The sequence below is a fragment of the Vidua chalybeata genome, chromosome 3 (genome assembly GCF_026979565.1).
Source record: "Vidua chalybeata isolate OUT-0048 chromosome 3, bVidCha1 merged haplotype, whole genome shotgun sequence".
Classification (NCBI taxonomy): domain Eukaryota; kingdom Metazoa; phylum Chordata; class Aves; order Passeriformes; family Viduidae; genus Vidua; species Vidua chalybeata.
Genome location: NC_071532.1, coordinates 92,017,150 through 92,040,786, shown reverse-complemented (window position 1 = coordinate 92,040,786; position 23,637 = coordinate 92,017,150). Strand labels below are relative to the sequence as shown.

General features: G+C 33.0%; 1 protein-coding gene across 1 annotated transcript in view; it reads right to left on the bottom strand.

The window, feature by feature from the left end:
- Positions 1-5,541: 5,541 nt before the first annotated feature.
- The window catches only part of CSMD1 (CUB and Sushi multiple domains 1), a 1,092,714-nt gene continuing 1,074,618 nt past the window's right edge, over positions 5,542-23,637 (bottom strand). The window contains exons 64-70 of the mRNA XM_053939637.1: positions 22,976-23,155; positions 21,274-21,318; positions 17,260-17,421; positions 16,117-16,229; positions 15,273-15,360; positions 8,753-8,885; positions 5,542-6,203 (exon numbers count right to left, since the gene is read on the bottom strand). Coding sequence (XP_053795612.1) covers positions 6,044-6,203; positions 8,753-8,885; positions 15,273-15,360; positions 16,117-16,229; positions 17,260-17,421; positions 21,274-21,318; positions 22,976-23,155 — 881 coding nt within the window. The 3' untranslated portion in view covers positions 5,542-6,043. The remainder of the gene's footprint in view (positions 6,204-8,752; positions 8,886-15,272; positions 15,361-16,116; positions 16,230-17,259; positions 17,422-21,273; positions 21,319-22,975; positions 23,156-23,637) is intronic.

Here is a 23,637-nt window from a genome sequence, read left to right as displayed (position 1 = left end):
ACACCAAGAGTTAAAGAGGTCTATAGTTTCTGACATTCATATCCTAAATGCGAAATTTATATCCTCAAAACCCCTTGTTTTGAGGGTGTTTTGATATTCAATCCAATCATCATTTCTTCCTGTGTAGACCACCAGGCACACAATTTTTTTCCTCATGCTAATTTACCTACATCATGGTTAAAAGGATTCTTCCTTCTCACATATTTTTTCTGCAAGGCACAATCCAAAAGGAATTCTTCAAATTTTTTACTATGTCAAATCCTGCACTTCAGGGAGAAAGAGGTACTGATAATTTTCCCAGGAATTGCTTTTAACAGCTGAGTGCTTATAGCAATCTTAGCTATGATTAACAACTCTGTGTTTCTCCATAAGCTAAAGAAGCTTTTGACCTATGACCCTAAATGCCTAATTTGATCATTATAACCAGTACACTCTTGGGTGTGAAGGGGAAAAGGAACACTAACTCTCCATTGTGTTTTGGGGCTTGCAGGCAAAAAAAAATCCCCAGCTGATATGACTGATCTGCTCATCTTTGAGTAATTTCTGCCATGAATCCCAGTGAAAAGATGTATGTTCCTCAGGCCAAAGCTGAGATGCTTAAGCATTCCTCTTCCCATAGTATTTCCTACTGTTTAGTTCAGCTGGCTTTACTCAGCTTGCTGAGCTCTGTGGAAATTACATGCAAAATCTTACAGATCTCATTTTTTTCATGGACTGTAGGTACACAACTTGTTGCTGAAGCTTCTGTCAAGGAACAAACACTCCTGGAAGTTAAACACTGAAAAACTGAGCCCAAATTCCCTAGTGGATTAGGCTCCATAAGCCATTAGGCTTATTCACATTTCTATATACTTACTACATAGATCTGTAATTTGGTATAATTATAATTTTGTATATTAAAAAAAATATATAACTCCTTAGGAGGATCTTCTAATTCCTCATATCATACATATATAACCAAGTTCTGATAACTAATCACTAGGCATATGTATGTTAACCATTTTTGATTGTTTTTTTACTGAGGTTCAGTCTATAATCCTGTGTTCTTTGGAGGAAACCATTTTGTGTTTGAAACTGTCATCAATAAGGTTTTGAAACTGTAATACTGCTTTACTCTAAAAATATATAAAGGCCTTTGGATTGAATCCCTCAAGCATATAAGGTGTCCCCGCATATGGCAGGGACTAGATGATCTTTAAGGGCCCTTCCAACCCAGGCCCTTCTATTATTTTGATTGTTTTCTTGTTTTCTTTTTGTGCATTACAGATGCATGCTTAAAAACAATGTATTTGACTTATTTAAAGGCAATATCCTGCAGAAGACCTTCTTTCACCTTTCGACCCCAGCTCCCTCAAGCATTGAGCCATATGATGTCAAGGTCCTGTGGTTTCAAGTTAGTAATCATGTTGGAGCAGGCAGCAATGTATTTAATGCAGTTTATTGGATTTTAAAATTAAAGGCAGCTTTAAAAAAAGCATTTTCCATTTTGAGTAAATCATACCAATTGTTATGCTTTGATACTGTTTATGAACTCACTGCTGCTGATAGTAGATGCCAGCTGGAAAACTAGTATGTTCATTCTTTACAGATTCAATTGACAGTGGCTCTTACATAACCATATCCTCAACACCCAGAAAATATCTCTTTTCTATAAATGGTTTCTGTAGAATCTGAAATTAGATATACTATGCTGTATTTTCCAATAGATCATAAGGGGAAATAATTTTTAAAAGCTATCACTGCAATTTAGCAATAGTGAAAAGAACAATAGCTCATTTGTTTAGCATATTTAGACTCCCGTTTGTGAAAGAGGTAAAAATCATGACTCCTTGTCAGATAGAGTCTCAATATCTGCTCTTATAGTGTCAGTGGTTACAGTTTACAGCTTAGTGTCAGGATAGTAAGATCATTGTGAGAGATGGGAACTTTTAACACTTGTTTATAAGATATCATATTACCAGAAGGATGGACTGTGAGGATGAGAAAGGCAGCAAGGACATATACTCATATTAGTTTTTTCTAAAGATGAACCACACTCATATACTACCACTGATTCCCAAAGGAATAATGGGTAGAATATTCTTGAAGACTGATTCTTTGTTAACCTGTTAGCAAGTAAATAAATTCAATATTTTTTAACATTAATATACACTAAAATATTTTTTAAATGTTCAGAATTTCATATATTAATTCTGAAAATAGTAACACATATGAGTAACTTTATGTATAAAAGCATTTTAAAAAGCATTTTTATTTCATTCAAAGAATGTACATTTGAAGAACTAACTCTCAGATGTTAAAATTGGAAATACCTCTGGCTCCATGTGATCCATCAATTTTGTGGGTAGGATGCAGGCTTGTAGAAGAATAAACCAGTTATTTTTTATAAAACAATCAAAAAGCTTAAGTCCCATTTTAAAATCTGAATCTATAACATAAGAGGTGGTTAATTCCACCTCACTAGAGAGCACCTGAATTTTTTTCCCAAGTTACAAAATACTTGGGAACATAAGATGACAAGACTAAGATTCTTTTGAAACATTACATAATGAAAAAAACAGTATCTGAGATTTAAAAGCATAAAAGGAAAAAGGAACAAAGTTGATAAGAAGAGGTCACACAATAGATGAAAATCTAAAATTAAATATTTAATTAGAACTCTGATTTTGTTTTCAAGGTAGGTGGCATTGCACAGGCTATATTACAGTCTTGTATGTTTGTTTCTTTTTTTTTTTTCCAAAGAGAATATTGTTTATTTTTAACAGGCCACTTTAATATTAATACAAGTGTAATAGGATCAGAACTGAAAATCAGCTAAAGATGGTAAATTTTACATTATTGGGAAAATTACAATTTCTTTTTGTATTGTAAAAACATTTATTTTTAACAATTTACCTACATTAATCAAAAAAGTACATCATATTTAATAATTTTACAAATTCTTCATAAAAAATATATCTCTGTACAAAAAGTTCTTTTGCACCTACTTCATGTCACAGCAGCATGTAGTGAAATGGCAGAATGGAATAGTGGGAATGAAAATTAGATTGACTTCGTCATTATGCGGGTGTTCTCCCCAGTCCCCCCACCCCCACCCTCCCACTTTTTTTTTTTATTTTTTTTAATAACAACTTTTTTTGTTTACAAAATATTTTACACAAGAAAAAAAATTATTGCAGCTAGCCTGGAGAAAGGCAAGATGTGTGATACAAGCAGCAGTTTTTAACAGCTTTGAAGCACATAACCTGTTTTTTAAAAAAAATATAGCATGTATTATTAGCCTGTCATAATGATCTGGTCAACACTGGGGGAAAAGTCTTCTGCATTTATAAGAAAAAAACAGATTTCCTGGCTGCCATTACCCAGCCACTGCACATCATCTTAAGAGCCTCATTCTGAAGAAGCACCATATCTAAGTGCATGCATGCACAGCTCTCTGTATAATAACTTCAGAAGAAGAAGATCCAACCTGAACAGAAGACTCAAACATAGTAGAGAAGGAGAGGAATTTGAAAGGTGTGGGTAGAACTGATTAAAGTGCAATACTTTGGTTTTACTTGGGTTCCAGTGTGAAGCTCCTGTTTAATCAATACTCCAAGCAAACTTCTTAGGAAAATTAGTGTGTTCCTTTTGAGTGTCCCTCATCAAAGAGCACTCAGGATAAGCAATCGTTACATTACCTCCCAAAATGAGCCACTGAATAATGAATTCATGGAATGTGGGCACTCTAATACAAAAGACCAAACCATTTAACTATTCTCTTTTATCCTCCAACACATTCCTTGGTGGTCATAGTGAAACAGGGCACTGAAGCATACACTGTAATGACAGGACTAGAACTCACCAATAAAAGCCATGTATTTTGTTTTCAAAACTCCTTTTTTTTTTTTTTTTTTTTTCTGTCATTGCCACTACAGAAAGACTTTTAATGTCAATTTTTAACATCTGTCAGAATATCCTCCTTCCTGGCCCACTGTTCCTACAGAAGCTCTTCATTTGCCATGCAACTTGCTCTATGCAGAGGAAGATCAGGACAACTTTTATCTGTTGACTGTTCTTTCTCAGAAAATGTGAAGGGCTCTGAGTTGGGACAGCTAAATGGAACTTACTTCACAATAACTTCAGAAAAAAAAAAAAAAAAAAAAAAAGAAAGCAAAAACCTACAAACAAAATGAACAAGGAACTGACTGGAAATGATTATTTATTAAATTTCCTTCAGAGTTCCTTGCTCATATGAAAAACGTAACAGCTGCAGGCCCTACAATTATTATGTATTATATTGCTGGTATTTTTCATCTAACAGATGTAGTTGTTAAGCTGACCAAGGGTTACCTTTGAAATTTTTGTTGCATTCTGCAACATTAGCTGAAAAACCTGTTACTGGGCCTATATCACCTTTTTTTTTGTGTGTATAACAGCCAGACCTACACACATGTGGAGTTCAGAGAAACTTTTCAACAGGCTTAGATGGCAATAGGACATTAGGACTTTTTGAAATTCAGAAAACGAAAACAAAAAAACAGCATCAAAAAACCAGCCCTGAATTAGAAGAAAAACAGCTTTCCTGTTTTTTGAACTCAAAGTGTATGACTAAAACAAGATTTTGCTTCATTATTTACTATGATTTCCTATTTTTAAAACTCAATTTCATTAATCTGCCCAATGGCATTTTTGTTTATTTTCATTCAATGAAACAACTAATTCTATGCAAACTTTAATGATTACTCAACCTTTATATGTATAAATGTCTCTGTCAAACTAAGTACAAAAGCAGTAAGCAGTGTGCTTAAAAAAATTAAAATAAACAGAAAACAAAGATAGTTGAATATTTCTCTTTGTTCAAAGTAGAAACTGAATGACCACTTTTTATGGACAATTTGCCCTGGGTTTTTCTATGCTACTGTAATGTGTTTTAGTTCCATGTAATATCAGAAAATGATGTAATATTAAAGGAAAAATGGAAAAAAATGCAAAAGGGAAGACTGTATTATGAGCACAGGCTCACAGGCTTTATGAGCTATCTAAAATAAATTACTATTCACATTTGTACATGGCAAGCAACAATTGCTGCTAACCCCCCTGCTGTTAAATAGTACGATACTGACAGTGGTGACTGATGACTGATTTCAGAAGAAAACAATAGTGGCAATGAAAAATTTTTAGAAATGGGCTCTTGTTCTGGCTCCAAGTCTCCAGTGACTTGTAATCATGTTTACAATGAAATTTAGTAAAAAATTGACAAGAGAAACATTATCCTCTATAGCACAAGATTTTAACTGGTCCTAAACATGGGGATCATTTTAATACTCCAAGTAAATTTATTGTGGAATGTTTTGCTTGGCAAAGTGTGAGTGAATGTCTATATACAATGGACAGTGCGTAGAAACCCTGTGTATTTTTACCAGTATCTTACTCAGCCAGCCATTACACCCTAGTGCAAAAAAAAAATTGTGCATTAATATTTTGCGACATTAATGGCTGATTGGGGAATTGGGAAAACTGCCCTATGAATAAAATATACTGCAAGTTGTCCTAATTTTAGCAAAATTTCAATGGTAAAGCATTTGCAAGTGTATGCAACCTCAAGGAAGGCTGTCTCCTACTTCAAGAGAGCTTTATTTCTTCAGAATATTCCCGGGGATAATCTGTGGTGCTATCATTTGTCACAGTACTCAATGGATTTATCCAAGTGCCCAGAAGAACACATTGAAAGGCATTCAGCCGCATACAAATATGAGAGTCTGAGGCATTAAATATGACAAATTGGCATGACTTGGCAGTTCTTCCTTATAGTGTGCCTTGGTTTGAAGCAGATGCAGCCAGGCATTTTGATCCAACTTTAAGATGAAAAAATATTCTTTGTCTGATCCCCCGAAGACTGACACGTTTTTACCAGAAAATTTAGCTGCATGTAGGCTGACAGAAGATGTTAAAGATTACAGCAGCAAAGCCAAGAGAAGGGAAACTGGTATATGGCACCAAAGGAATTACTGCTTGTCCATCAGAGGTATGGCTATGAATCAGTCATATTGGGCACTGACGGCTATACCACTGTACAAACTGTGTTCAGAGTCGTATCAAACCTCACAGCCTTTGCCTCTGTGGGTTTTAAGTTTGTGTCATACATGGGATTTTCAAATGAAGCTTGTCCATTACTGTTTTCGTGTCCAGCATATCCATTGTACTGTACTTTTGGTCTTGTTCTGGGGAAAAAAAACCCAGGAAATTATCGTTAGCAATAATAGACATTTTAATATTTCCATTCTGTTTACATACAACAGCAAGTGTCCGGAATATCTTGCACTGCTAGTGGTAGTAACCTCCAGGTAAGTGTCTGCAATTCCAGTTATTCTAGGTAGATCTCCCACAGCATGTCTTTCTACCTCCATACTAACAATAAACACTGCTAAATAATTTGTCCAAATACCTGTAATCAGATTGATCAAATCCTGATTGATATTCACATAAATGTTGACAATTCAGCATCAAATGATACTGAAACTAACCAATCTTTTATTTTTGATAGTGTTTTCTCACCATGAAAGATTTATCAAAATTTCAAGAACATTCACATTATTATGCAAAGCTCTGTTAGAACACATTAAGCCAATAATTAAATGAAAATAAACCAGAATTGTGCAGATTTTTTTCTGATATATCTAGCAAAGTGATATCCTATGATATTATATTTTAATATATTAAACTTAAATCTCTTAGTATCTAGAAGTATCTAAAGAAATATAGTAAGTTCAGAATATGGATTTATACATATAATTGTATTAAGGCAAGAAAGGAGATATAGAGTGCAAAATGTAAGTGCTTGGTGCTTAATAAAACAATTTAGAATCTCATTATATAACTTCAGAAAAGGGTTCTTGAAAATCAAATTCTTATAAAATTACTCACTTTTGGATAGCAGATAGGAAAAGCTATCACTGAAAGATATCACTAATGGAAATTGACAACATGGAAATAATTATGTTACTAATAAATGTGGTTGTATGCCTATTTTAATTTTATAACAACTAAACAATCTTAGAAGTTAAATAGGAGCTTTCCTAAGTACATGTAATTAAATATATTTTAATTTTGCTCAGAAAGATTGGGATGCAGTCTTCATTCCTGAAGTAATCCCTATCAGCAAGGTACAACTGTGTAAAAAAGATTTAACAACCCTTGTTCTAATTAGATGATGTTTGTGTGAGATAGGCATAGCAGAAACATCCATAAAATTGTACCATAAGACCTTAAAATTCTCTGTTACAGAGAGCCTCTAGGGGCATAATTACCACTACATCATTTTGGAAGTTTCATGTTGTTATTCTGATCATTAATGTAATTTCAAGAAAGACCCTTCAAAACGTTTAGATTCTGTTCTCTTTATATTGGAATATCCTTTCTTTTGAAAAGAATAAATTTGACCTAAAATTAATTCACATCACTAATCAACTTATTAATTTTTTGATGGCAATATGACACTGATATCCCCTTTAAAACCTGCAGTTTAATGTAAGTAATTCATTGAAAATAGAAGAAAAGGAAAGATATTCTTTGAAATATTAAGTTATGAGAAATATCTCCTATCTCAAATATAATGCATTTAAATTAGGCACAACTGCAATGCTGCACCAGCCATATCATAAACAGAGGGATTATAGCTGCTTGTCTAAAGAATGAGTTTTATCTCTCTCAAATACATACTGCTGATGTAGGGCATCAAAAATTTCACAGAATAAACTACAAAATGTACCCTTATGTCACAAAATAATTTTTTTATGAGTTTGCCTCCTCTTTCTAAACAATATTCCCTTTTCATTCCATCTCTTCTACAGATCCAAATGCCTAGGCATTCATAATGCTCTTAAAGCTCCCATCACCACTGCAGAACAGGAGCTGTCTGAAAATATAGACCTGTAGGCATCAGAAAAGCGTCTTACAATATCAAGTTTGAAGATCTAGTTGACAGCTCTTCCTGAGCAGTTTGTGTCAACAAAAGGCTATACTACATTTCAGGACGTGGATAATTTTAACTGCAGTTCCCAAGTTCAAGCCCCATGGCACTTTGTTTTTCTTAAATCATCTAATGCTGAAATGGGCAGACAGTCTACTGCATCGTAGGGCACTGGTAGACCTCAGATTGTCTGTGTGATTTCTTGCAATCACAAAATACCCTTTGGCATCATGATTATAGAACAAAAGTTTAAATAGCATGTTCCTGTTATATACTGTTTTGCAAATAGTTCTCAGAATGAACAAATTTTCAGAAGATACACAGATCTTCAAACCACATTCCAGACAACATTGTTGGATTTATTCTATTACCTAGTGACATATAAAGGTTTTATATGACCTGAAGTGGTGCCAATTCTTATAGTAATCACTAGCAGACTCAGCACATACTGTAAGTAGTCATATTATGGGCGGTTCCCTTGTGGAATTTATGGATTTTTCAGCTTGCATAATTAATACTAATATGCACTTTGAAAGAAGCAGCATATATTCAATTTAACAAAGCATTAAAATGAAAAAATAGAACATGTGACCTCAGATTTCAATCTGATTCAGCCTAATGAATCAAGAAGTTTGAAAGGTCTTTGCTCCTTAACAACTAATTTTTCAAAATGTACACCATTAAGAACAGCTCTTAAAAGAACTGTTATTAAAAGCTTTTAGCACTGTGTTCTCTAGTTACCTATGAAAATCAAACCAAAAAGCTTATTAATAATTATTGAATAAATAATATTTACAATACCTGTGTTTGTAGAGGTAAAATGCAAACCCTGATAATATTAGAGCAAAGAATGGTACCAGGATGGCAGCTGCAACTGAACTGCTGTTTGTACCATAATAGTGATTTGAAAGGTCTGTGTCTGCACTTAAAGGACCTGAAATAAAACAAAAGGGGCAGAAATAAAATTTCCACATTATCTACAGGTAGAAATAAAACTCCCATGTTATCTAGCTAATGATATTTTTATTTAAGAGCTAAAGAAGATGGTGTCTTGATCAAATAATTCTATTTAAAAACTTGAAATAAATAGCATGCAGAATCATATAAATATTGTTAATTCCACTTCATGACATATCAGTAACTATCAGAATTATTTGAAAATAGTATTCAGCAAGTAAAATAATTATGATTATTGACATAATAATGTGATGATGACTCAGTTTAATAAAGTTAAGCCATATAACTTCTAAAAAACAAATCAATTCTGCAATAGTACTGTATGCCAGCAGTCTTAATATTCAGCTTGGAAACAACAAGCAATGCAAGACCACAACAAACAAGAACAAGGAAGGAAAAACTGAGGTGACTGCTATAAACCACAGTTGTTCTGCTTGGCTCAGTAGCCCTCCCAAGTCTGCACCTGTGTCCACGTCCCTCCAGCAGCTGTGGATAGAGCAGTGCAGAGAATGCAAACGCAGTGGCCTGTGGCACAGCCTTGCCACAGGAAATTTTATAGAAAAAAATATGTTTTTTGAGATCCAACTCCATGTTGCCAGTTTGAACTCACAGCTCTTCAGAAAGCAATATAGGTCCCATTCAAGAAAGAAAGACCAGGACAGAGGGAATTTACAGAGAGGAAAGAGCTTGGACAGGATCTGTACTTGATATTCTGGGGTATTACTGCTATTGAGAGTGGAGAAGAACAGGAGACACTGCTGTTTACCTCTCAGAAATGCTCCAAACCACCAGTACAGAGTGTTTCAAACACCACAACTCCCTCATTGACAGCAGCAGCATCAATCGGTCTTTTCAGGACTCTAGTGCAAACCAGTTATACAGCAGAGACATGGCCACTATGCTAATTCACCAGTCTACTAAAACATCTAAGTAAGTTCAAAAACTGAGAAAACAAAAAAAACAGAGGAAAAAGTAATAATTCTCCTATGATCCCAGGAAGTGTTAAAGGTCAGATTGGATGGGAAACTGGCAACCTGATCTAGTGAATAGTATCCCTGCCCACGGCAGGCAGTTTAGAAATAAATTATCTTTAAGGTCTCTTCCAACCCAAACCATTCTACCATTCTATGATTTCTTGCAGTTCAAGCTCAATGGAAAAGAAAAATAAGATAAGATTTTTTTTTTTTTGTGAGATATCTTTAAATCATAATCTTTCAACTGTCAATATTAAAATACCTTTTGCACATTTAATTTAAAAAAATGTATTAAATTTTAGAAAGCAACTAAGTTGCCTTCAAAATGAAGCCAACCTCCCTAGGAATTTCAGTATTGCTACATTTGATCACTTAAAATATGACAAAATATTGCACTACAATCTTTTTCTCTGTCTTAATCTTCTATCAGGTTTTAGACTTCTTTACATATTTTTCTGAAGAACTGGTGAAGGAAAACCTTTTCACATTAATTAAGCTATTATTGTGGTAGATGGGATCATGTTATGAGCTTCATCACACTACTCTTAATGTTGAACTGTTTTTTTGGAATACAATCATTTTATAAAAATCTTGGGATTTAGTAATCCAGTGCTTGTCCCAAAACTCAAGCTGTAGAAATACACTTGGCATAAATTTATGTATTTGTACTGCATTGTACATGTACTGGACATCCTCCAACTTATCTAAATTACAGACAGACAAACTATAGTCGGTCAAACAGTAATAGAAGTTTTAGAAGTACTGATTTAAATGTTTTTTATTGCTTAGAAGAAGTGACAGACTCTAAAAGAAAACCAAACAGACAAACACATTTAGTTATCACTTTCTTCATCCTATACCACCACAAGCTCTAGCCGTTTTTTCAATTATTTGGAGTAATTAATAAAAAATATGAAAATTATCAAATTCATTGAAGTCAACTTACACCGACAAAAATCAGGAATTTATATTCAAACTCTTATACAATTTCAAATAGAAATATGTTTGCTCAATGAAGTCTTAACTTATATCTCAAACCTATCATCATGCCACATATGATAGATACATTTCAATGTACAAGTAGCAGAAAAATTATAAAATTCATAAAATAAATTCTAAGTATGAACTTTTTGGTTTATTTAGTTAATTTTAAAAAAGTGTTGTGTAGCTCAAGATATAAAATAAGGCACAAATTTACACTTAAGAGTTTCTTTTAAGTTATCTATATTGGATAACTGAGTCACATTTAATACTTTACACAAAATTTCTAGTGGAGTCAATCACATATTCTATATCTCTACAGTTTTTTGAAGTACCACACTTAAGGTAACGAAACTTGAAATTTTTGACTGAAGTTTATAAACTTTAATCTGAGAGTTTCAACCTTGAGTTGAACAGGTTCAGACTCATCATTGCATGTGCTTTTCATTAGGAAAAGAACCTTCACTGCAGTTCTGCATAATCTGAATTTTAGTCATGTATGAGACTCAGTATCATTTCAACATGATCTGGTCTACTCATTATAATAATTTTCAGATCTCTTTGTGATTAAACATATCCTGATGTGAACTTCGTCATTCTTTGGACAGCATTATCATTGTACTGCCCAAACTAAGGTAGTAATTGCTACCACATCTAAAAACAGAAAAGTGGAAATACATAAATATACACACAAACATACACAAAATGTATGCAAAAGATAATTTGATTTACTTTTCATTAAAACAGACATACTTTGTCACTGGGAAATGTGTTACTTTTGAAGAGGGATGTTCAGTAAGATTATAAATGGTTTTGGGTTTTTTTTAACAGTTCACATAATAAAAGGGCTTTAGCCTCCTAAAACAGCAGCAGTCAGGTGACTTCAAATTTTGGTACCACACAGTGAATTAATTAATGTACAATCTGTGCACTTTTATTCTTGAAGTGATTGAAAAGTAATTTATACCTAATAGAAAATAATACTTTTTAAAAGAAAATACTGTGCAACCTGATCTTATGGTGGGAATCCTGGCCTTCTGACCCATGCCATTCCATGATTCTGTGATTAAGAACATTTTCTTATCATTGTGTGGATCTATCATATGCATTTCTCCTTTGTCTTCTAGCTCAGGGTTTCAGCTGACTGGCACCTGTACAGCATGGCTCAGTTTTACTAAGAGAAATGCTGTTCAAGTCAGAGAAAATGTGGCAGCAAAAGCCATGCAAGTCTAAGAAAAGTAGAATTACATGCCTAAGAGTAATTTCTGAAACAAGGATGGTTAGCAGGCCAAGGATTTAAGAGAAAAAAATACCAACACAGAAGGAAAATCAGCAGCTTTCAAGGAACAACATAGGCTGGAGCTTCTTCACCTGACTGAACCTGCTGGACAGCAAAGACTCTTTGGATAGGTGCCTCACTGGGTGTAGACGTGTGTTACCAAACAGTTTCATAACTCATTACTCCAGATATCTGTTTGTGCTTTAGCGAACATACAACAGCTCTGTACCCTAGAGCTTTCAGTACCCTGTTTAGATGTAGAGTTTTCTTGTGGGTGATGAAGTTGTGTGAAATGATCTGGAGAGGAAGGATGATTTATAAGTGAAATTTAAAATTCACATCTCATGATATTCAACAGTTTTAAAAGTTGATTCATTTTCAGTAATGGATGTGTATTCCACAGCCATTGATCTAATATAACACAGATACAAATTAATTATGCATATTTCATTTTTTGTTAATATGTTATGTCAATCTAGACAAGTCAAAAAGTACTTTGAGGAAAGAAAAAAATGAAAGAGAGGTGGGTCATTGTATTTCTCCACTGAAAATAAATACAGGAAAATAATAATTTTGTGAAGAAGGTTTCTCACAATTTTTACACAATTTTAAAAGAAGTGTCCAGACTGGAATGAACAAGATTTTAGAATAAACATCTTCTAGAAATTCAGTTTTGACTCATATGCACTCAGTAATTGCTAAAACTGAATTTAGCCACAGACTTGCAGCCTTTAGAAACAAAGTTGCTATAACCTAACAGACAAAAAGGCCCGAGAAATTATTGATTACTGGGCAAAAGAGGTTAAATAATTTGGTGTCTCAACTTGAGTCTTTTAAGAAGGCTCAGGTATAGTTCTAGTTTTCTAAACAGATTTCTAACAAATATATTTTTCCTTTGGGTTCTTTTCTAAGGCTACACCCAAAATTGCTTCTAAGAGAAGATAAAAAGTACTAAGAAAGAAAAGTTCTTTCTGTTTTCATGTCATTAGGTTTGAAAACTGAGCATATTCAGTTGTTTGAGCACAGTTCTAATAATGGCAACATTGTGGGTTTGATTGCTCTATGAATCATTCTTTTAAGAGCTGGACATGATTTTCCTTGTGGGTCTCTTCCAACTCAGAATATTCCGTGATTCTGTAATACCCACTGAGGCCAGTCTTTTTCTAGCATTGTGTTATAGAAAATCATTCATAAAATACCTTGGTCTTTCCCACTTAACCAAGTGGTTCTCCATAAATGCTGTCTTTGAAATATGCTTGCAGATGGAGAATTTCATATTGCTTTATGTATGCACCAGTTTATGTATACTTTTGGCTTACTGTAAAGGCAGCAAATAATTTAACTTAAAAACCAGAAATACGTTTAGTCTTCAGACAGAGGATATATGAGATCACCATCTTAGCAAAATATTCATGAAGAGAATAGATTTAAAAAACAAAGCAAATTACCCTTGAATATAAGAGGGTATTGACAAATATGACTTGTATTAGATGGAAATTTGCTGTTTCCTTTTAGCTGTTAATTATTGAATAGACAATAAGCAATTTATACAAAATCAGTGTCTTTTTATCAATCTTGTAAAAGAGATGGTGTCTGCATTTGCAGCATGCTCTCTACCGAGATGTCAAAGCTTAAGATGAGAGGTCCTCAGTCCAAGAATGCAGGATTAACTTGGACACTCCAGCTCCTTATTAGCCTTATACAAACTGATCACAGCTCTAAAGGGTGATGTGGACAGTATTTCCCACTACTGTAGAATACATCCACTGGAGAATTCTCTAACTGTTTAACTTTCTGCTTATTCTTCAATTACCACCATGAGTTATTAATTTCACATAGAATCAAACTTTTATTTTAGGTAGCTGGCAAACCATGGATATATTTTTTGATCTTGCTTAAGAAAATAGCAAATACAAGTATACATACCCCCCAAACAAAAACAACAAACCACATTCTTACTCTTTCAAGATACCCAAGGCTGCTTAACTGACAGATGCTTGAATAAATGTTGATGGTCTACTTTTACAGTGTGATAGCTAAAATCAGAAAGCAAAAGCAGCTTAGATATTACAGTAGGAAAGATTACATGAAGGTAGAGGCAGACATATAATCTGTCCCACACAAGAGTTTACTCTGAAGATTGAATTTGTATTTGGCTTCAATAATTGGCAGTTTTTAGGCTGGGACTCTGAAGAGATGGGTTTCTGCCCCTAGTCACTAAACATACTTAACAATTTGAGAGATGGCCAAAATTAGACAATCCGCAGCATAACTGCTATTATGGTACTTAATAGAGCAACGGAGTACAAGAGAGATTCGACAGAACTCTAAAGAGCACCAGGTACAACACCAATGAAGCCAGTGGAACCAAGGCAATTTATAAAATGTACATGTAGTCTGCCATAGACATATTGGCTAGGCTGTCTCCTCTTCCTAGACCAGTACTTTTCTGTGAATATACTGTGCTTTGACCACTTTGCAGTAGATCCAAGATCTACACTTGATATTTGCCAAAAATTTTATGAGTGAATATTTCATAAGTAAATACTTTAGTTTTTATGATAAAACTATTTTATGAGCAAAATAACTAGTCTTATACCAGCTACTAGAACACTTGAGTCCATAGCTGTAATACATACCTCAGACACTCATTTAATATTTTTGGCAGTGAAGTAAAATTCTGTCCAAAAACACATACATTCTGGAAACATCCACCAGCAACAAGGACTCTCCAAATGACACTGGCAAAATTATAGTTGATTCTGTCCTTTTAATTTCTTATATGATTTTGACTACAATTTATATATTTAAGCAGGAAATGTGTTTGCATTGCATGATATCCCTGGTACTCTCAAAAATAAATTCAAGTGCTTGCAATGGCATTCTCTTTAAGAGCATCCAGTACTTATTAGGTTGCTACACTAGAAAACCTATGATAGTAATGTGTTAAGCAGAGTTAAATTAGGATTTGAACTGTATACTTCAAATATGCATATTTGGTTATGTTTTTTAATAGGAGTAGTGTAAAATATACACACCCACTTTATTTAAATAGCTGAGTAATTCCTTGAATTCATTCTTGCGAGACCCCAAAAGACGATACATATTAAAGATCTATGAAAGCATGTACCTTGTCTTTGGAGCATAAATTTTCCGAAGTCTTTTCCATGTACATCACCTTGATAAGTAAAAACTCCTCTTTCAAGGCCTGAGCTTACCTAGAATATGTTGAAACAGAAAAAAAAAGATTTCTGAAATAAATAATGTTTGGTCATTTTTTTTCTGACTCATACTAGATAATATGGAGTACAGATTTTCACTTTGAGCCTTTAAAATAGTAGTGACTTTTCTATGCTTATACAATATTTATTATGTCAAATATTTTATTTTATTTTATTTATTTGCAACAATATTAAACAAAGTTTCAAAATAACACCTGGAATGATTTAGAAATATCTAATGTATATTGTTGGGTTTTAAAATTCTTGAAATGACATACTCATAATTGAATTAGTCTGCTGTAAGATTTAAAACTGTTTTCCATAGAAAGCATCATGAGGCAGAAAGAAGAAATGCAAAAAGTAAAACCAAAATGCACTGCAATGCAAAAAGTAAAACATCTTCAAGATTAGGTGTACTTTTATTAGAGTGAACTATTTACCAAACCAAAAAAGGGCAATATTACTAAAGGTAAAATTCCCACTCCCACCTAAGGAAACAAAGCAAAAACATGGCAAAATGTGCTGATTCACTCCTCCTTCCCTTTCATAAACTAAAAATTCTAATCAGAGTAAAGCAGATAGACGTTTGCATACATATTTTTGAAATGAATGGTAATCCAATCTCGACACTGACATCCAGAGTGCTGGATTACATATTTGTAAAACAAAAAGTGGATACATTTATATAGATAATTACAAATTACTTCAGAATTTAATATCAGCCAACTTTAGCATGGCAACCTGGGTACTTACATAACCATCTAGTGCCCAGTTGTCGTTTTCATACTTGCTTACAAAAATGTCACTTGGTCCTTTAATTTGAAAAGCTTTCAAGAGCAAATGGGCTTCTTCCTTCTTGTAAACACCTATTAAAATAAAGGAGGCAAGACATACCTTTTAAACAAATTTTCAACCAGTTTGTTCAAATATCCCTTAAAATCTAATTATATCACTTCAGAACTAAAAGAGTTTGTAGAAAACATTCTACAATAAAAGAATTTCATAATGTGAAAAAACCTCAAGGTTTAAAGGACTGTAATGGCTGGATCCTATTTAACTGATCTTTTGCCTCATGATACTTGGTAAGAGTATGCAAAGATAGGTTTGTATTTTTAATTTTATACAGAATAGGGCAAGAGCAGTTGTATTTTTACACAGTATTTCAGGAATTCTGAATACAGATAGTACTCCTTTCCTGGAATTTCCTTGACCTGGAAAAAAATGGATTTTACTGACATCACAGCAGGATATTGCTACCATAGATATCAGTAGTGCAGTAAAAGAAAATTCCTGTTTGGCAACCAACTAATGCAGTTCTTGCTGAACTCTTGATCTTAAAAGATAGTGATAGTTAATGTTCTTTTCAATAGAACTGTGATGAAAGGATAATTCTGAACTTCAGTTAGATTTGCAAAAAGAAATACATGATGTTGATTATAAAGTATGCATAATTTACGATGTAATTTTATTTTCTGTGCCTATATTATGCTATGCCATTATTAATACCACATTATTTTAAGCTAGATATTAATCAATATTGATTAATTGAGCTTTCCAGCTTTACAATTCTTAATATGCCTATATACACTTCATCTGCACTTCAATATTTCCTGTGACTTCAACACACCAATGCTATCCAACAGTCTGAGATGAATAAACTCTATCTCAATATCTATTTGAAATATAACAGCTTAAATACATGGGTGACTGCACATAAAGCAACAGAAGCCTTTGCAGACCATTTCATTAAAACCTTTCTTTTTGCAAAAGAAAAATATTTTTAGCAAAAATATAAAGTTTTTGTTTTATTTTCCATTTGAATGAAAATGCATCAAAACTGACCAGATTAAAAAAAAAATATGTAAGAACTTCTTTAACAGCAAATTCTGAACCTACCTGATAGTTTGAGCTGTAGGTTGGATGCCTCAATGAATGTGGCATTCACTTTGCTGCTTGTAGTATTGAACCAATCAACAGTGAGAGTAGCAGGCTGTCTTTTTCCTAAATATTCATAAAACCCTTTCCATAGTGAATTTATAAAAAACACATCTGAAGGAACTAAATAAAAGCAGGGTAGGGGTGAAAAGAAACAAAGGAAGAAGTAAACTACAATGAAATAACAATCATTCTAGCCATACTTATGCTTGTAATTTTTTTAGACAATCAATCCACTGTTCTAACAAGGTATTACAGCAAAAATTTGAAAAACAATACAGACAATAAATCTAATAACCTGTCCACACAACTGCCTATAATATACTACACCTGTCCATCATGGTATATGTTCTCAAATAACCTCACACTTTCTAGCTTGTGTGATTCAGTGAATGTCCTCAAGATTAGGAAAAACCATGGACTCTTCCTCTAAAGCTCTGTACCTTTAAGGTATGAGGAAAAAAAAAGATTCCTTGAATGGAAACACTGTCTTAGGCCATCCCTTTTGTTTCATGGATCTCTTGAAGCAGCACTGTGTGATTTTGAACTGAGTATCAAACGAATATTCAATTGAACTGACTGAATTTCTGGTACAGCTTTATCAGTCATTTTTAGACTTCAAAGCTTTTTTTCCATACAATATTACTGCACCTATGAACACTGACATTTTCAAAGAATGAAACTTTTTTTTGATTTAAAATTAACTGCTGTTTCTCAGCAACTGCAGTTAGAATTATCTGAAGTAAAAATAATACAAAACGAAGCTTGAATTACTGGAAGAAGTATATGCATTTGGATTATTTATTTGATGTGTTTGGTATCTTTCCTCTACACAGAAAAAAAAAAAATTTAGGTATTAGATGTTGTATTTTAAATTGTTTAACTAAACACATCATATCTTGACAAAATGACATCCCTAGCAAGTATTAAAATTCACCCTTACTATTCATGACCATTACAAATGACTAAATTCTAAATTTCTAAATAACTAAAGATTGACATTAGAAGTATTTCCACACTCTTCTAATTAAATTCTTAAATTAAATAAGCACCTTTTTTTTTTGCATTTTGTCAAACTCTGGGCAAATATAAAGGCAGTTGTCTTTGCTGAATGAAATTTAACAGTGCAGGTATTCTCTGTATCCATTTTTTAAAATTCCATGGATATTTCCTCCTCTACCTAATCACTTATTGCAAAAAAGAAACCCGGGGCAATAATATTTGACATGCAAGACATCTGAAAATCAGAGGGTTGATTAGCTGTTGACTAAAGGATAAATAACTTCTTCCATGTCTTTTAAGTTGTGCAAAAGTCACAAGCAAATGTTCAAGCTCAGTGTGGAATGATTTGAAAATATCATCAGCATGTTATTCGTTCTATCACTGGATTCCAAAGAAGCAGAGAACTATTAAATGGCTTTGAGTGTAACCCTGAGTGTATTCCACTTTGAATAACTGGAAGCGTTCAATTTCCAAAGTAAAAGTCAGTGGGTCTTTATTCAAGGTTACCTCAACTTACTACCAAAAATCTGTAGCATTACATTTCAATTGGTATGTCACAGTCCTTAGAATTTGTATAATTTCTGCAAATATGTGGATTCTGAAAAGGGTCTTTCAGACTCTTCTTACTACTAATTTCTCATTTTTTGCTACAATAGTGACATAGCTAAATTTGAAACTTGGTATTCTAAAAAGAAATATTACAATTATTTTTGTCTGTATTTTTAATCAAAATTGTGTGTCTGACATATTCCCATGAAGGTGAACATCTAGAATTAGTGGTATGAACCAGAGAGGTACTTTGTAAGACTTTTATAAAGGACACCATACTTTTATAAAGGACTCCATACTTTCACCACATTCCAGCATGTTCAGTACATAGTTTGTCTAAACAACTCTATCAATAATAGCTGTTAAGCATTGTAAAATATTACCACTGACTCAGAATTTACAGAGTTTGCATTTGCAGATGAACAGAATCAGTAGGGAGAAAAAATTGTATTACTGCTTCCCCAGACATGTTTTTTTAAAATGTTAAAATACAAGTGCTGCAGTCCCCAGGGATGCTGCTTTGGAGAGGCTCTGAGACAATTGTGCTGAACACTTACAAAGTCCCACCCCCTGTGGGCAAATGCAAAATGAGTAAAATGAACTGGCTATTAGTATTCCAATAGTGCCCTGACTGCACTGATTGTTCTCAGGACATGACAATTGGGAAAATCCATGGCTACTCATTAAAACAGCTTCCTAACTATTTATTTGAAGACTATACAAAGCAGTGAGAACAGTGGAAACCAGACAGAGTAATATAGTTCTTAATTCTCACATGGATATTGTAATAATTCTTGAGCTGCAACTTACACTTAAAAATGTAAAAATGTTTACTATTTTTTATGAAGATATTAATTCTGCCAAAAAAGCCCAAACAAAAAAATGAACAAATAACTCCCAACAAACCAATAAATATAACTTGCATTCACTTGTCTAAAGGTGAAAAACCAGAACATGATTTTATTCTGTTACGGAAACTGTAGTTTCCCAATATTAACTTAATTCTGTTCAAAATACAGATAGCAGCAAATCAAATTGCATCAAAAGTCAACATAACAATGTAAAGAAAGCATTTCAAAATACCTAATGTTCTATAACAAAGAGAATTAACAATTTTAAAACACATAATAACAGTGCAGGGTTGTTTTTTGAAAACCACTTAAAATGTTTTCTTCTTAATAACTGTCATTTGTTAAAGATTCGCTTTTCTGTTTAAAATTATTGGCACTTTCAATAACAGCATTTAATTATTTTTTAATAGCTTTTAAATAGTACTTATAAAAACTAGTTATAAAGGACATAATATTATGTGAATTGATACTGGCATTCTGCACAGTGAATATATTTGGAAACTAGGACTACATTTTAATTTGTCATTGAAATTTCAAAACCTGTGTGGTAGCAGATTAATGAATACCTTAGGTGTTTGGTGAGGTGAAGCCTCCAAAAAATAAAGACTATATATTAATTATAATGAATGAGCACTATATTCTGCTCTATTGTAAGTCTGTAGAAGTAATGTATTTCAGAAGAACTCATTTTTGGATTCACCTGACACTCTCACTAATAAACTCTCCAGGAAGGTTAATTATTAGCAGAAATGCCTTTTTATCCCAGCTACTCTAAAGAGTCCCTCTGTGAATTGCCATGAGTGTGAACCATTAATCTTATTTTCCCTGCAGCTTTGCTAAAAACCAAAATATAGAATTGCAAGCTCATTTATTTGGTGACAACTCTGCTTATAGTTGAATAAGTTAATAAACAAAATTAGGACTTTCATTTTCGGAATGAGGATTTCTCAGATGCATTTGTCTATTTTGTCATTGGCAGGAGGAATAGGTTAACTGCATACATGTTCATTAGGTGGCATAGAAAAGTAACAGTAATGTTTGCCTGCCTTGCCACCTACCTGCTGGTCCACACTGTTTTGGAAACCTTATCTTGGAGTACATGTAGAGTTTATGTGAAATGATGGCCAAGAACATTTCAAAAACTGGTTTTGGTGTGGGGTTTTTATACTTCTTACAACACTTGCAATGTGAAGGGCAGAACTTTTAGTGAAACTAATCCCTGCAATTATAGTATACACTTATTATAAGGCTCTCCATTATAGCAATATCTCTGATAAAAAACTACATCAAATCTGAGGTTTGTGTATATAAACTTTTGTCTGTTTGAGAAGAGATTTTGTGCAATTTACAAAATTGGCACTATATAAATTTTAAAAAAGTTCTTTGTGAAAGAATTTTATTGACTAGGTTTCACATGTCACCTGTAATTACAAAAGACCTCAACATTTATATTCTTTGGAAATTAGTAACAAATACTTCACTAAAATATTGGAAATAGTTTTATTATCCATAGCAATCTTGGGTGTAAATCAACTTAATTTATTTAGATCTAAAGCTCTTCTTGTATACAAACCTGGAGTTTTAGTTATTGTTTCATTAACTTCTCTCACTCCTTTACCTACAAGTAAAAAGACAAATTATCATTTTCATGAACATACTTGTGTGGTTTTCGTTTTTTTTTAAATAAAATGTTAAAACAATACCTGTTGGATGCAATCATCTTTTATCCAATAGAGTCACTTTTAAAACAGAAATGGCTTGTCTTGAATACTTTATATGTTTAAATCTATCCACTTGCACAAAAATATCAGAAAATAATTTAGGTAAATAACATTTTTACTGTGGAGTTGTAGGGCTAGCTAAGTATCTCATACATTTAGGGCTAAAATGTTTATATCAGTCCCAGTGCTATAAAAGAGAGCCTTATAGAGGGGACAAATACTGTATCTAATTATGAATAATAATATTTTAAATATAGTAAAAATTGTGTTAGGAAAGACTGATGCATTTATGACACAAACCAGCAAGAGCCAGAGAGCTGGATTCATATAACAGGATCAGGTATCATGGGAAAGGGTCACAATTTTTGAATTAAAAAGGTGCAATTTGCTATATTTCTGGTACACACAGCAAAGTTATGTCCATTGATCCTTATCAAATTCTGAGCTCATCATTTGGCAGATTAGACAGGATAGTGTCCTACTGGAAGAAGACTTCGTCTTGCATACTGGAGTTTTTTTTTCTCTTTAGGAGCAGAAATTCACTAATTAGACTGATCACATGCTAAGAAAGCACAAAAAGTGTAGGATACTCAATGAGAATTGTACGTAAAGACTGTAACCCAATCTATAGAAATCTTTGCTGCATTTTATCTTCAATAAATAAAATAGCAAAAAGAAAAAAACCTCTCAAAAAGATGATTTTTCTCAAATTATTAATGACACAGTATCTATGAAAATTAATCCTTTAGACACACAGAATAACGATAAATTCTGATATGTAGATCAAATGACAATGCTCAATCAAAGAAGTCTGCCCTTACATTAAAGAAAAATAAATATTGCTCAAACATCAAAACTATTCAGGACACTTTGATATATTAAAATTAAAAATCATACTGCAAAAACTTTCCCATGGCATCATTTTTTCCTCTATTCATATTCTAAATATAATTTTATTTTTCTGAATTGAGAACTAATAGCCATGTTGATTTTCATGTGAAGAGCAAATTCAGACCTTATAACTATATATTTAGATTTATTCTAGAAAACCATATGAAAGTTACACTGATATAAAAGTGGATTATAGTGTAGAGACCTTTTTCTTTTTTTTTTTAACTTTTATTTTATAAGATTTCCTTAGACTAAAAGTATATCTGCATTAATCTAAAAGCTAGGATACTAAATAACTTTTCTTGTTCTTATAGAAAATCATATATTAAGCGCTGAATAATTTAAATACTATTTAAAACTGTGACATAACAACAAATGCAGCTAAAGTAGTACTCAATATTGTTAAGGTTGTGTTTGCTGTTGTTAAGGGTAAACATGTATGTGTTTCTGTGCACTTGTACACCTTTTACTCTTCCATGAGTTCTAGATGTTATGTTCACTTTGATTTCTTCACCATTTCTTTCATAAAATAAAAGCTGTTGTTCCATGTGTGTCATTAAATAGTAAGTGGAAAAAATTAATTCTACTAAATAAAACAAAAATGTCAGGGAAAATTAATTCAAACCCAGTAGGATCCAAGAAATCACTTGAGTAATGACTTACTTTTACAAATAGGTGATTTTCCTGTCCATTTCATATCTGGTTTACATGTCCGATGCTCTGATCCACCAGCAAGAAAAAATCCTGGCTGACAGGTATACACCAAAGTGTACCCTAAAGTAGGAAGGTCTATTGCTTTCACATCTACATGTGCCGGTGTTTCTGGCTGCCTGCAAGCATGAGCTGCAAAGGGGTTTTTACAGTTAGAAAACGTAGTGGTAAGCAGTTTCCATAGAATTACACAATCCAAGTTGAAATAAATGCATGGCAACTCTGGATAGTTCTTAGCAATGTCAAGTAGCTATTGTAAAAGTAACACTCAGAGTGTATAGTTATATTATTGTGGGGTGGAAATGATACTATCATGTATTTTTAAAGAATAAACCAAAATCAAATAATGCTAGGAATCAGAAAACACTTAAAATGAGGGGAAGCACATGCCATTGTACATGATGCAATAATTGGTCCTGTGAATTATTGTACTGTCACAGCTTCGAGAATCACTTCCACTCTGTGTTCTGAAAATTAGAGCGGTTACTGTGCTAAATAAATGCAATTCAATTGAAATAAGGGTTCCACAAGAATGTTTTGTCATAGGACATTGACTATAACAGATTTGGTTACTCAATATACTTCTTTCTTTGTACCACATGGTGTTCATTTAT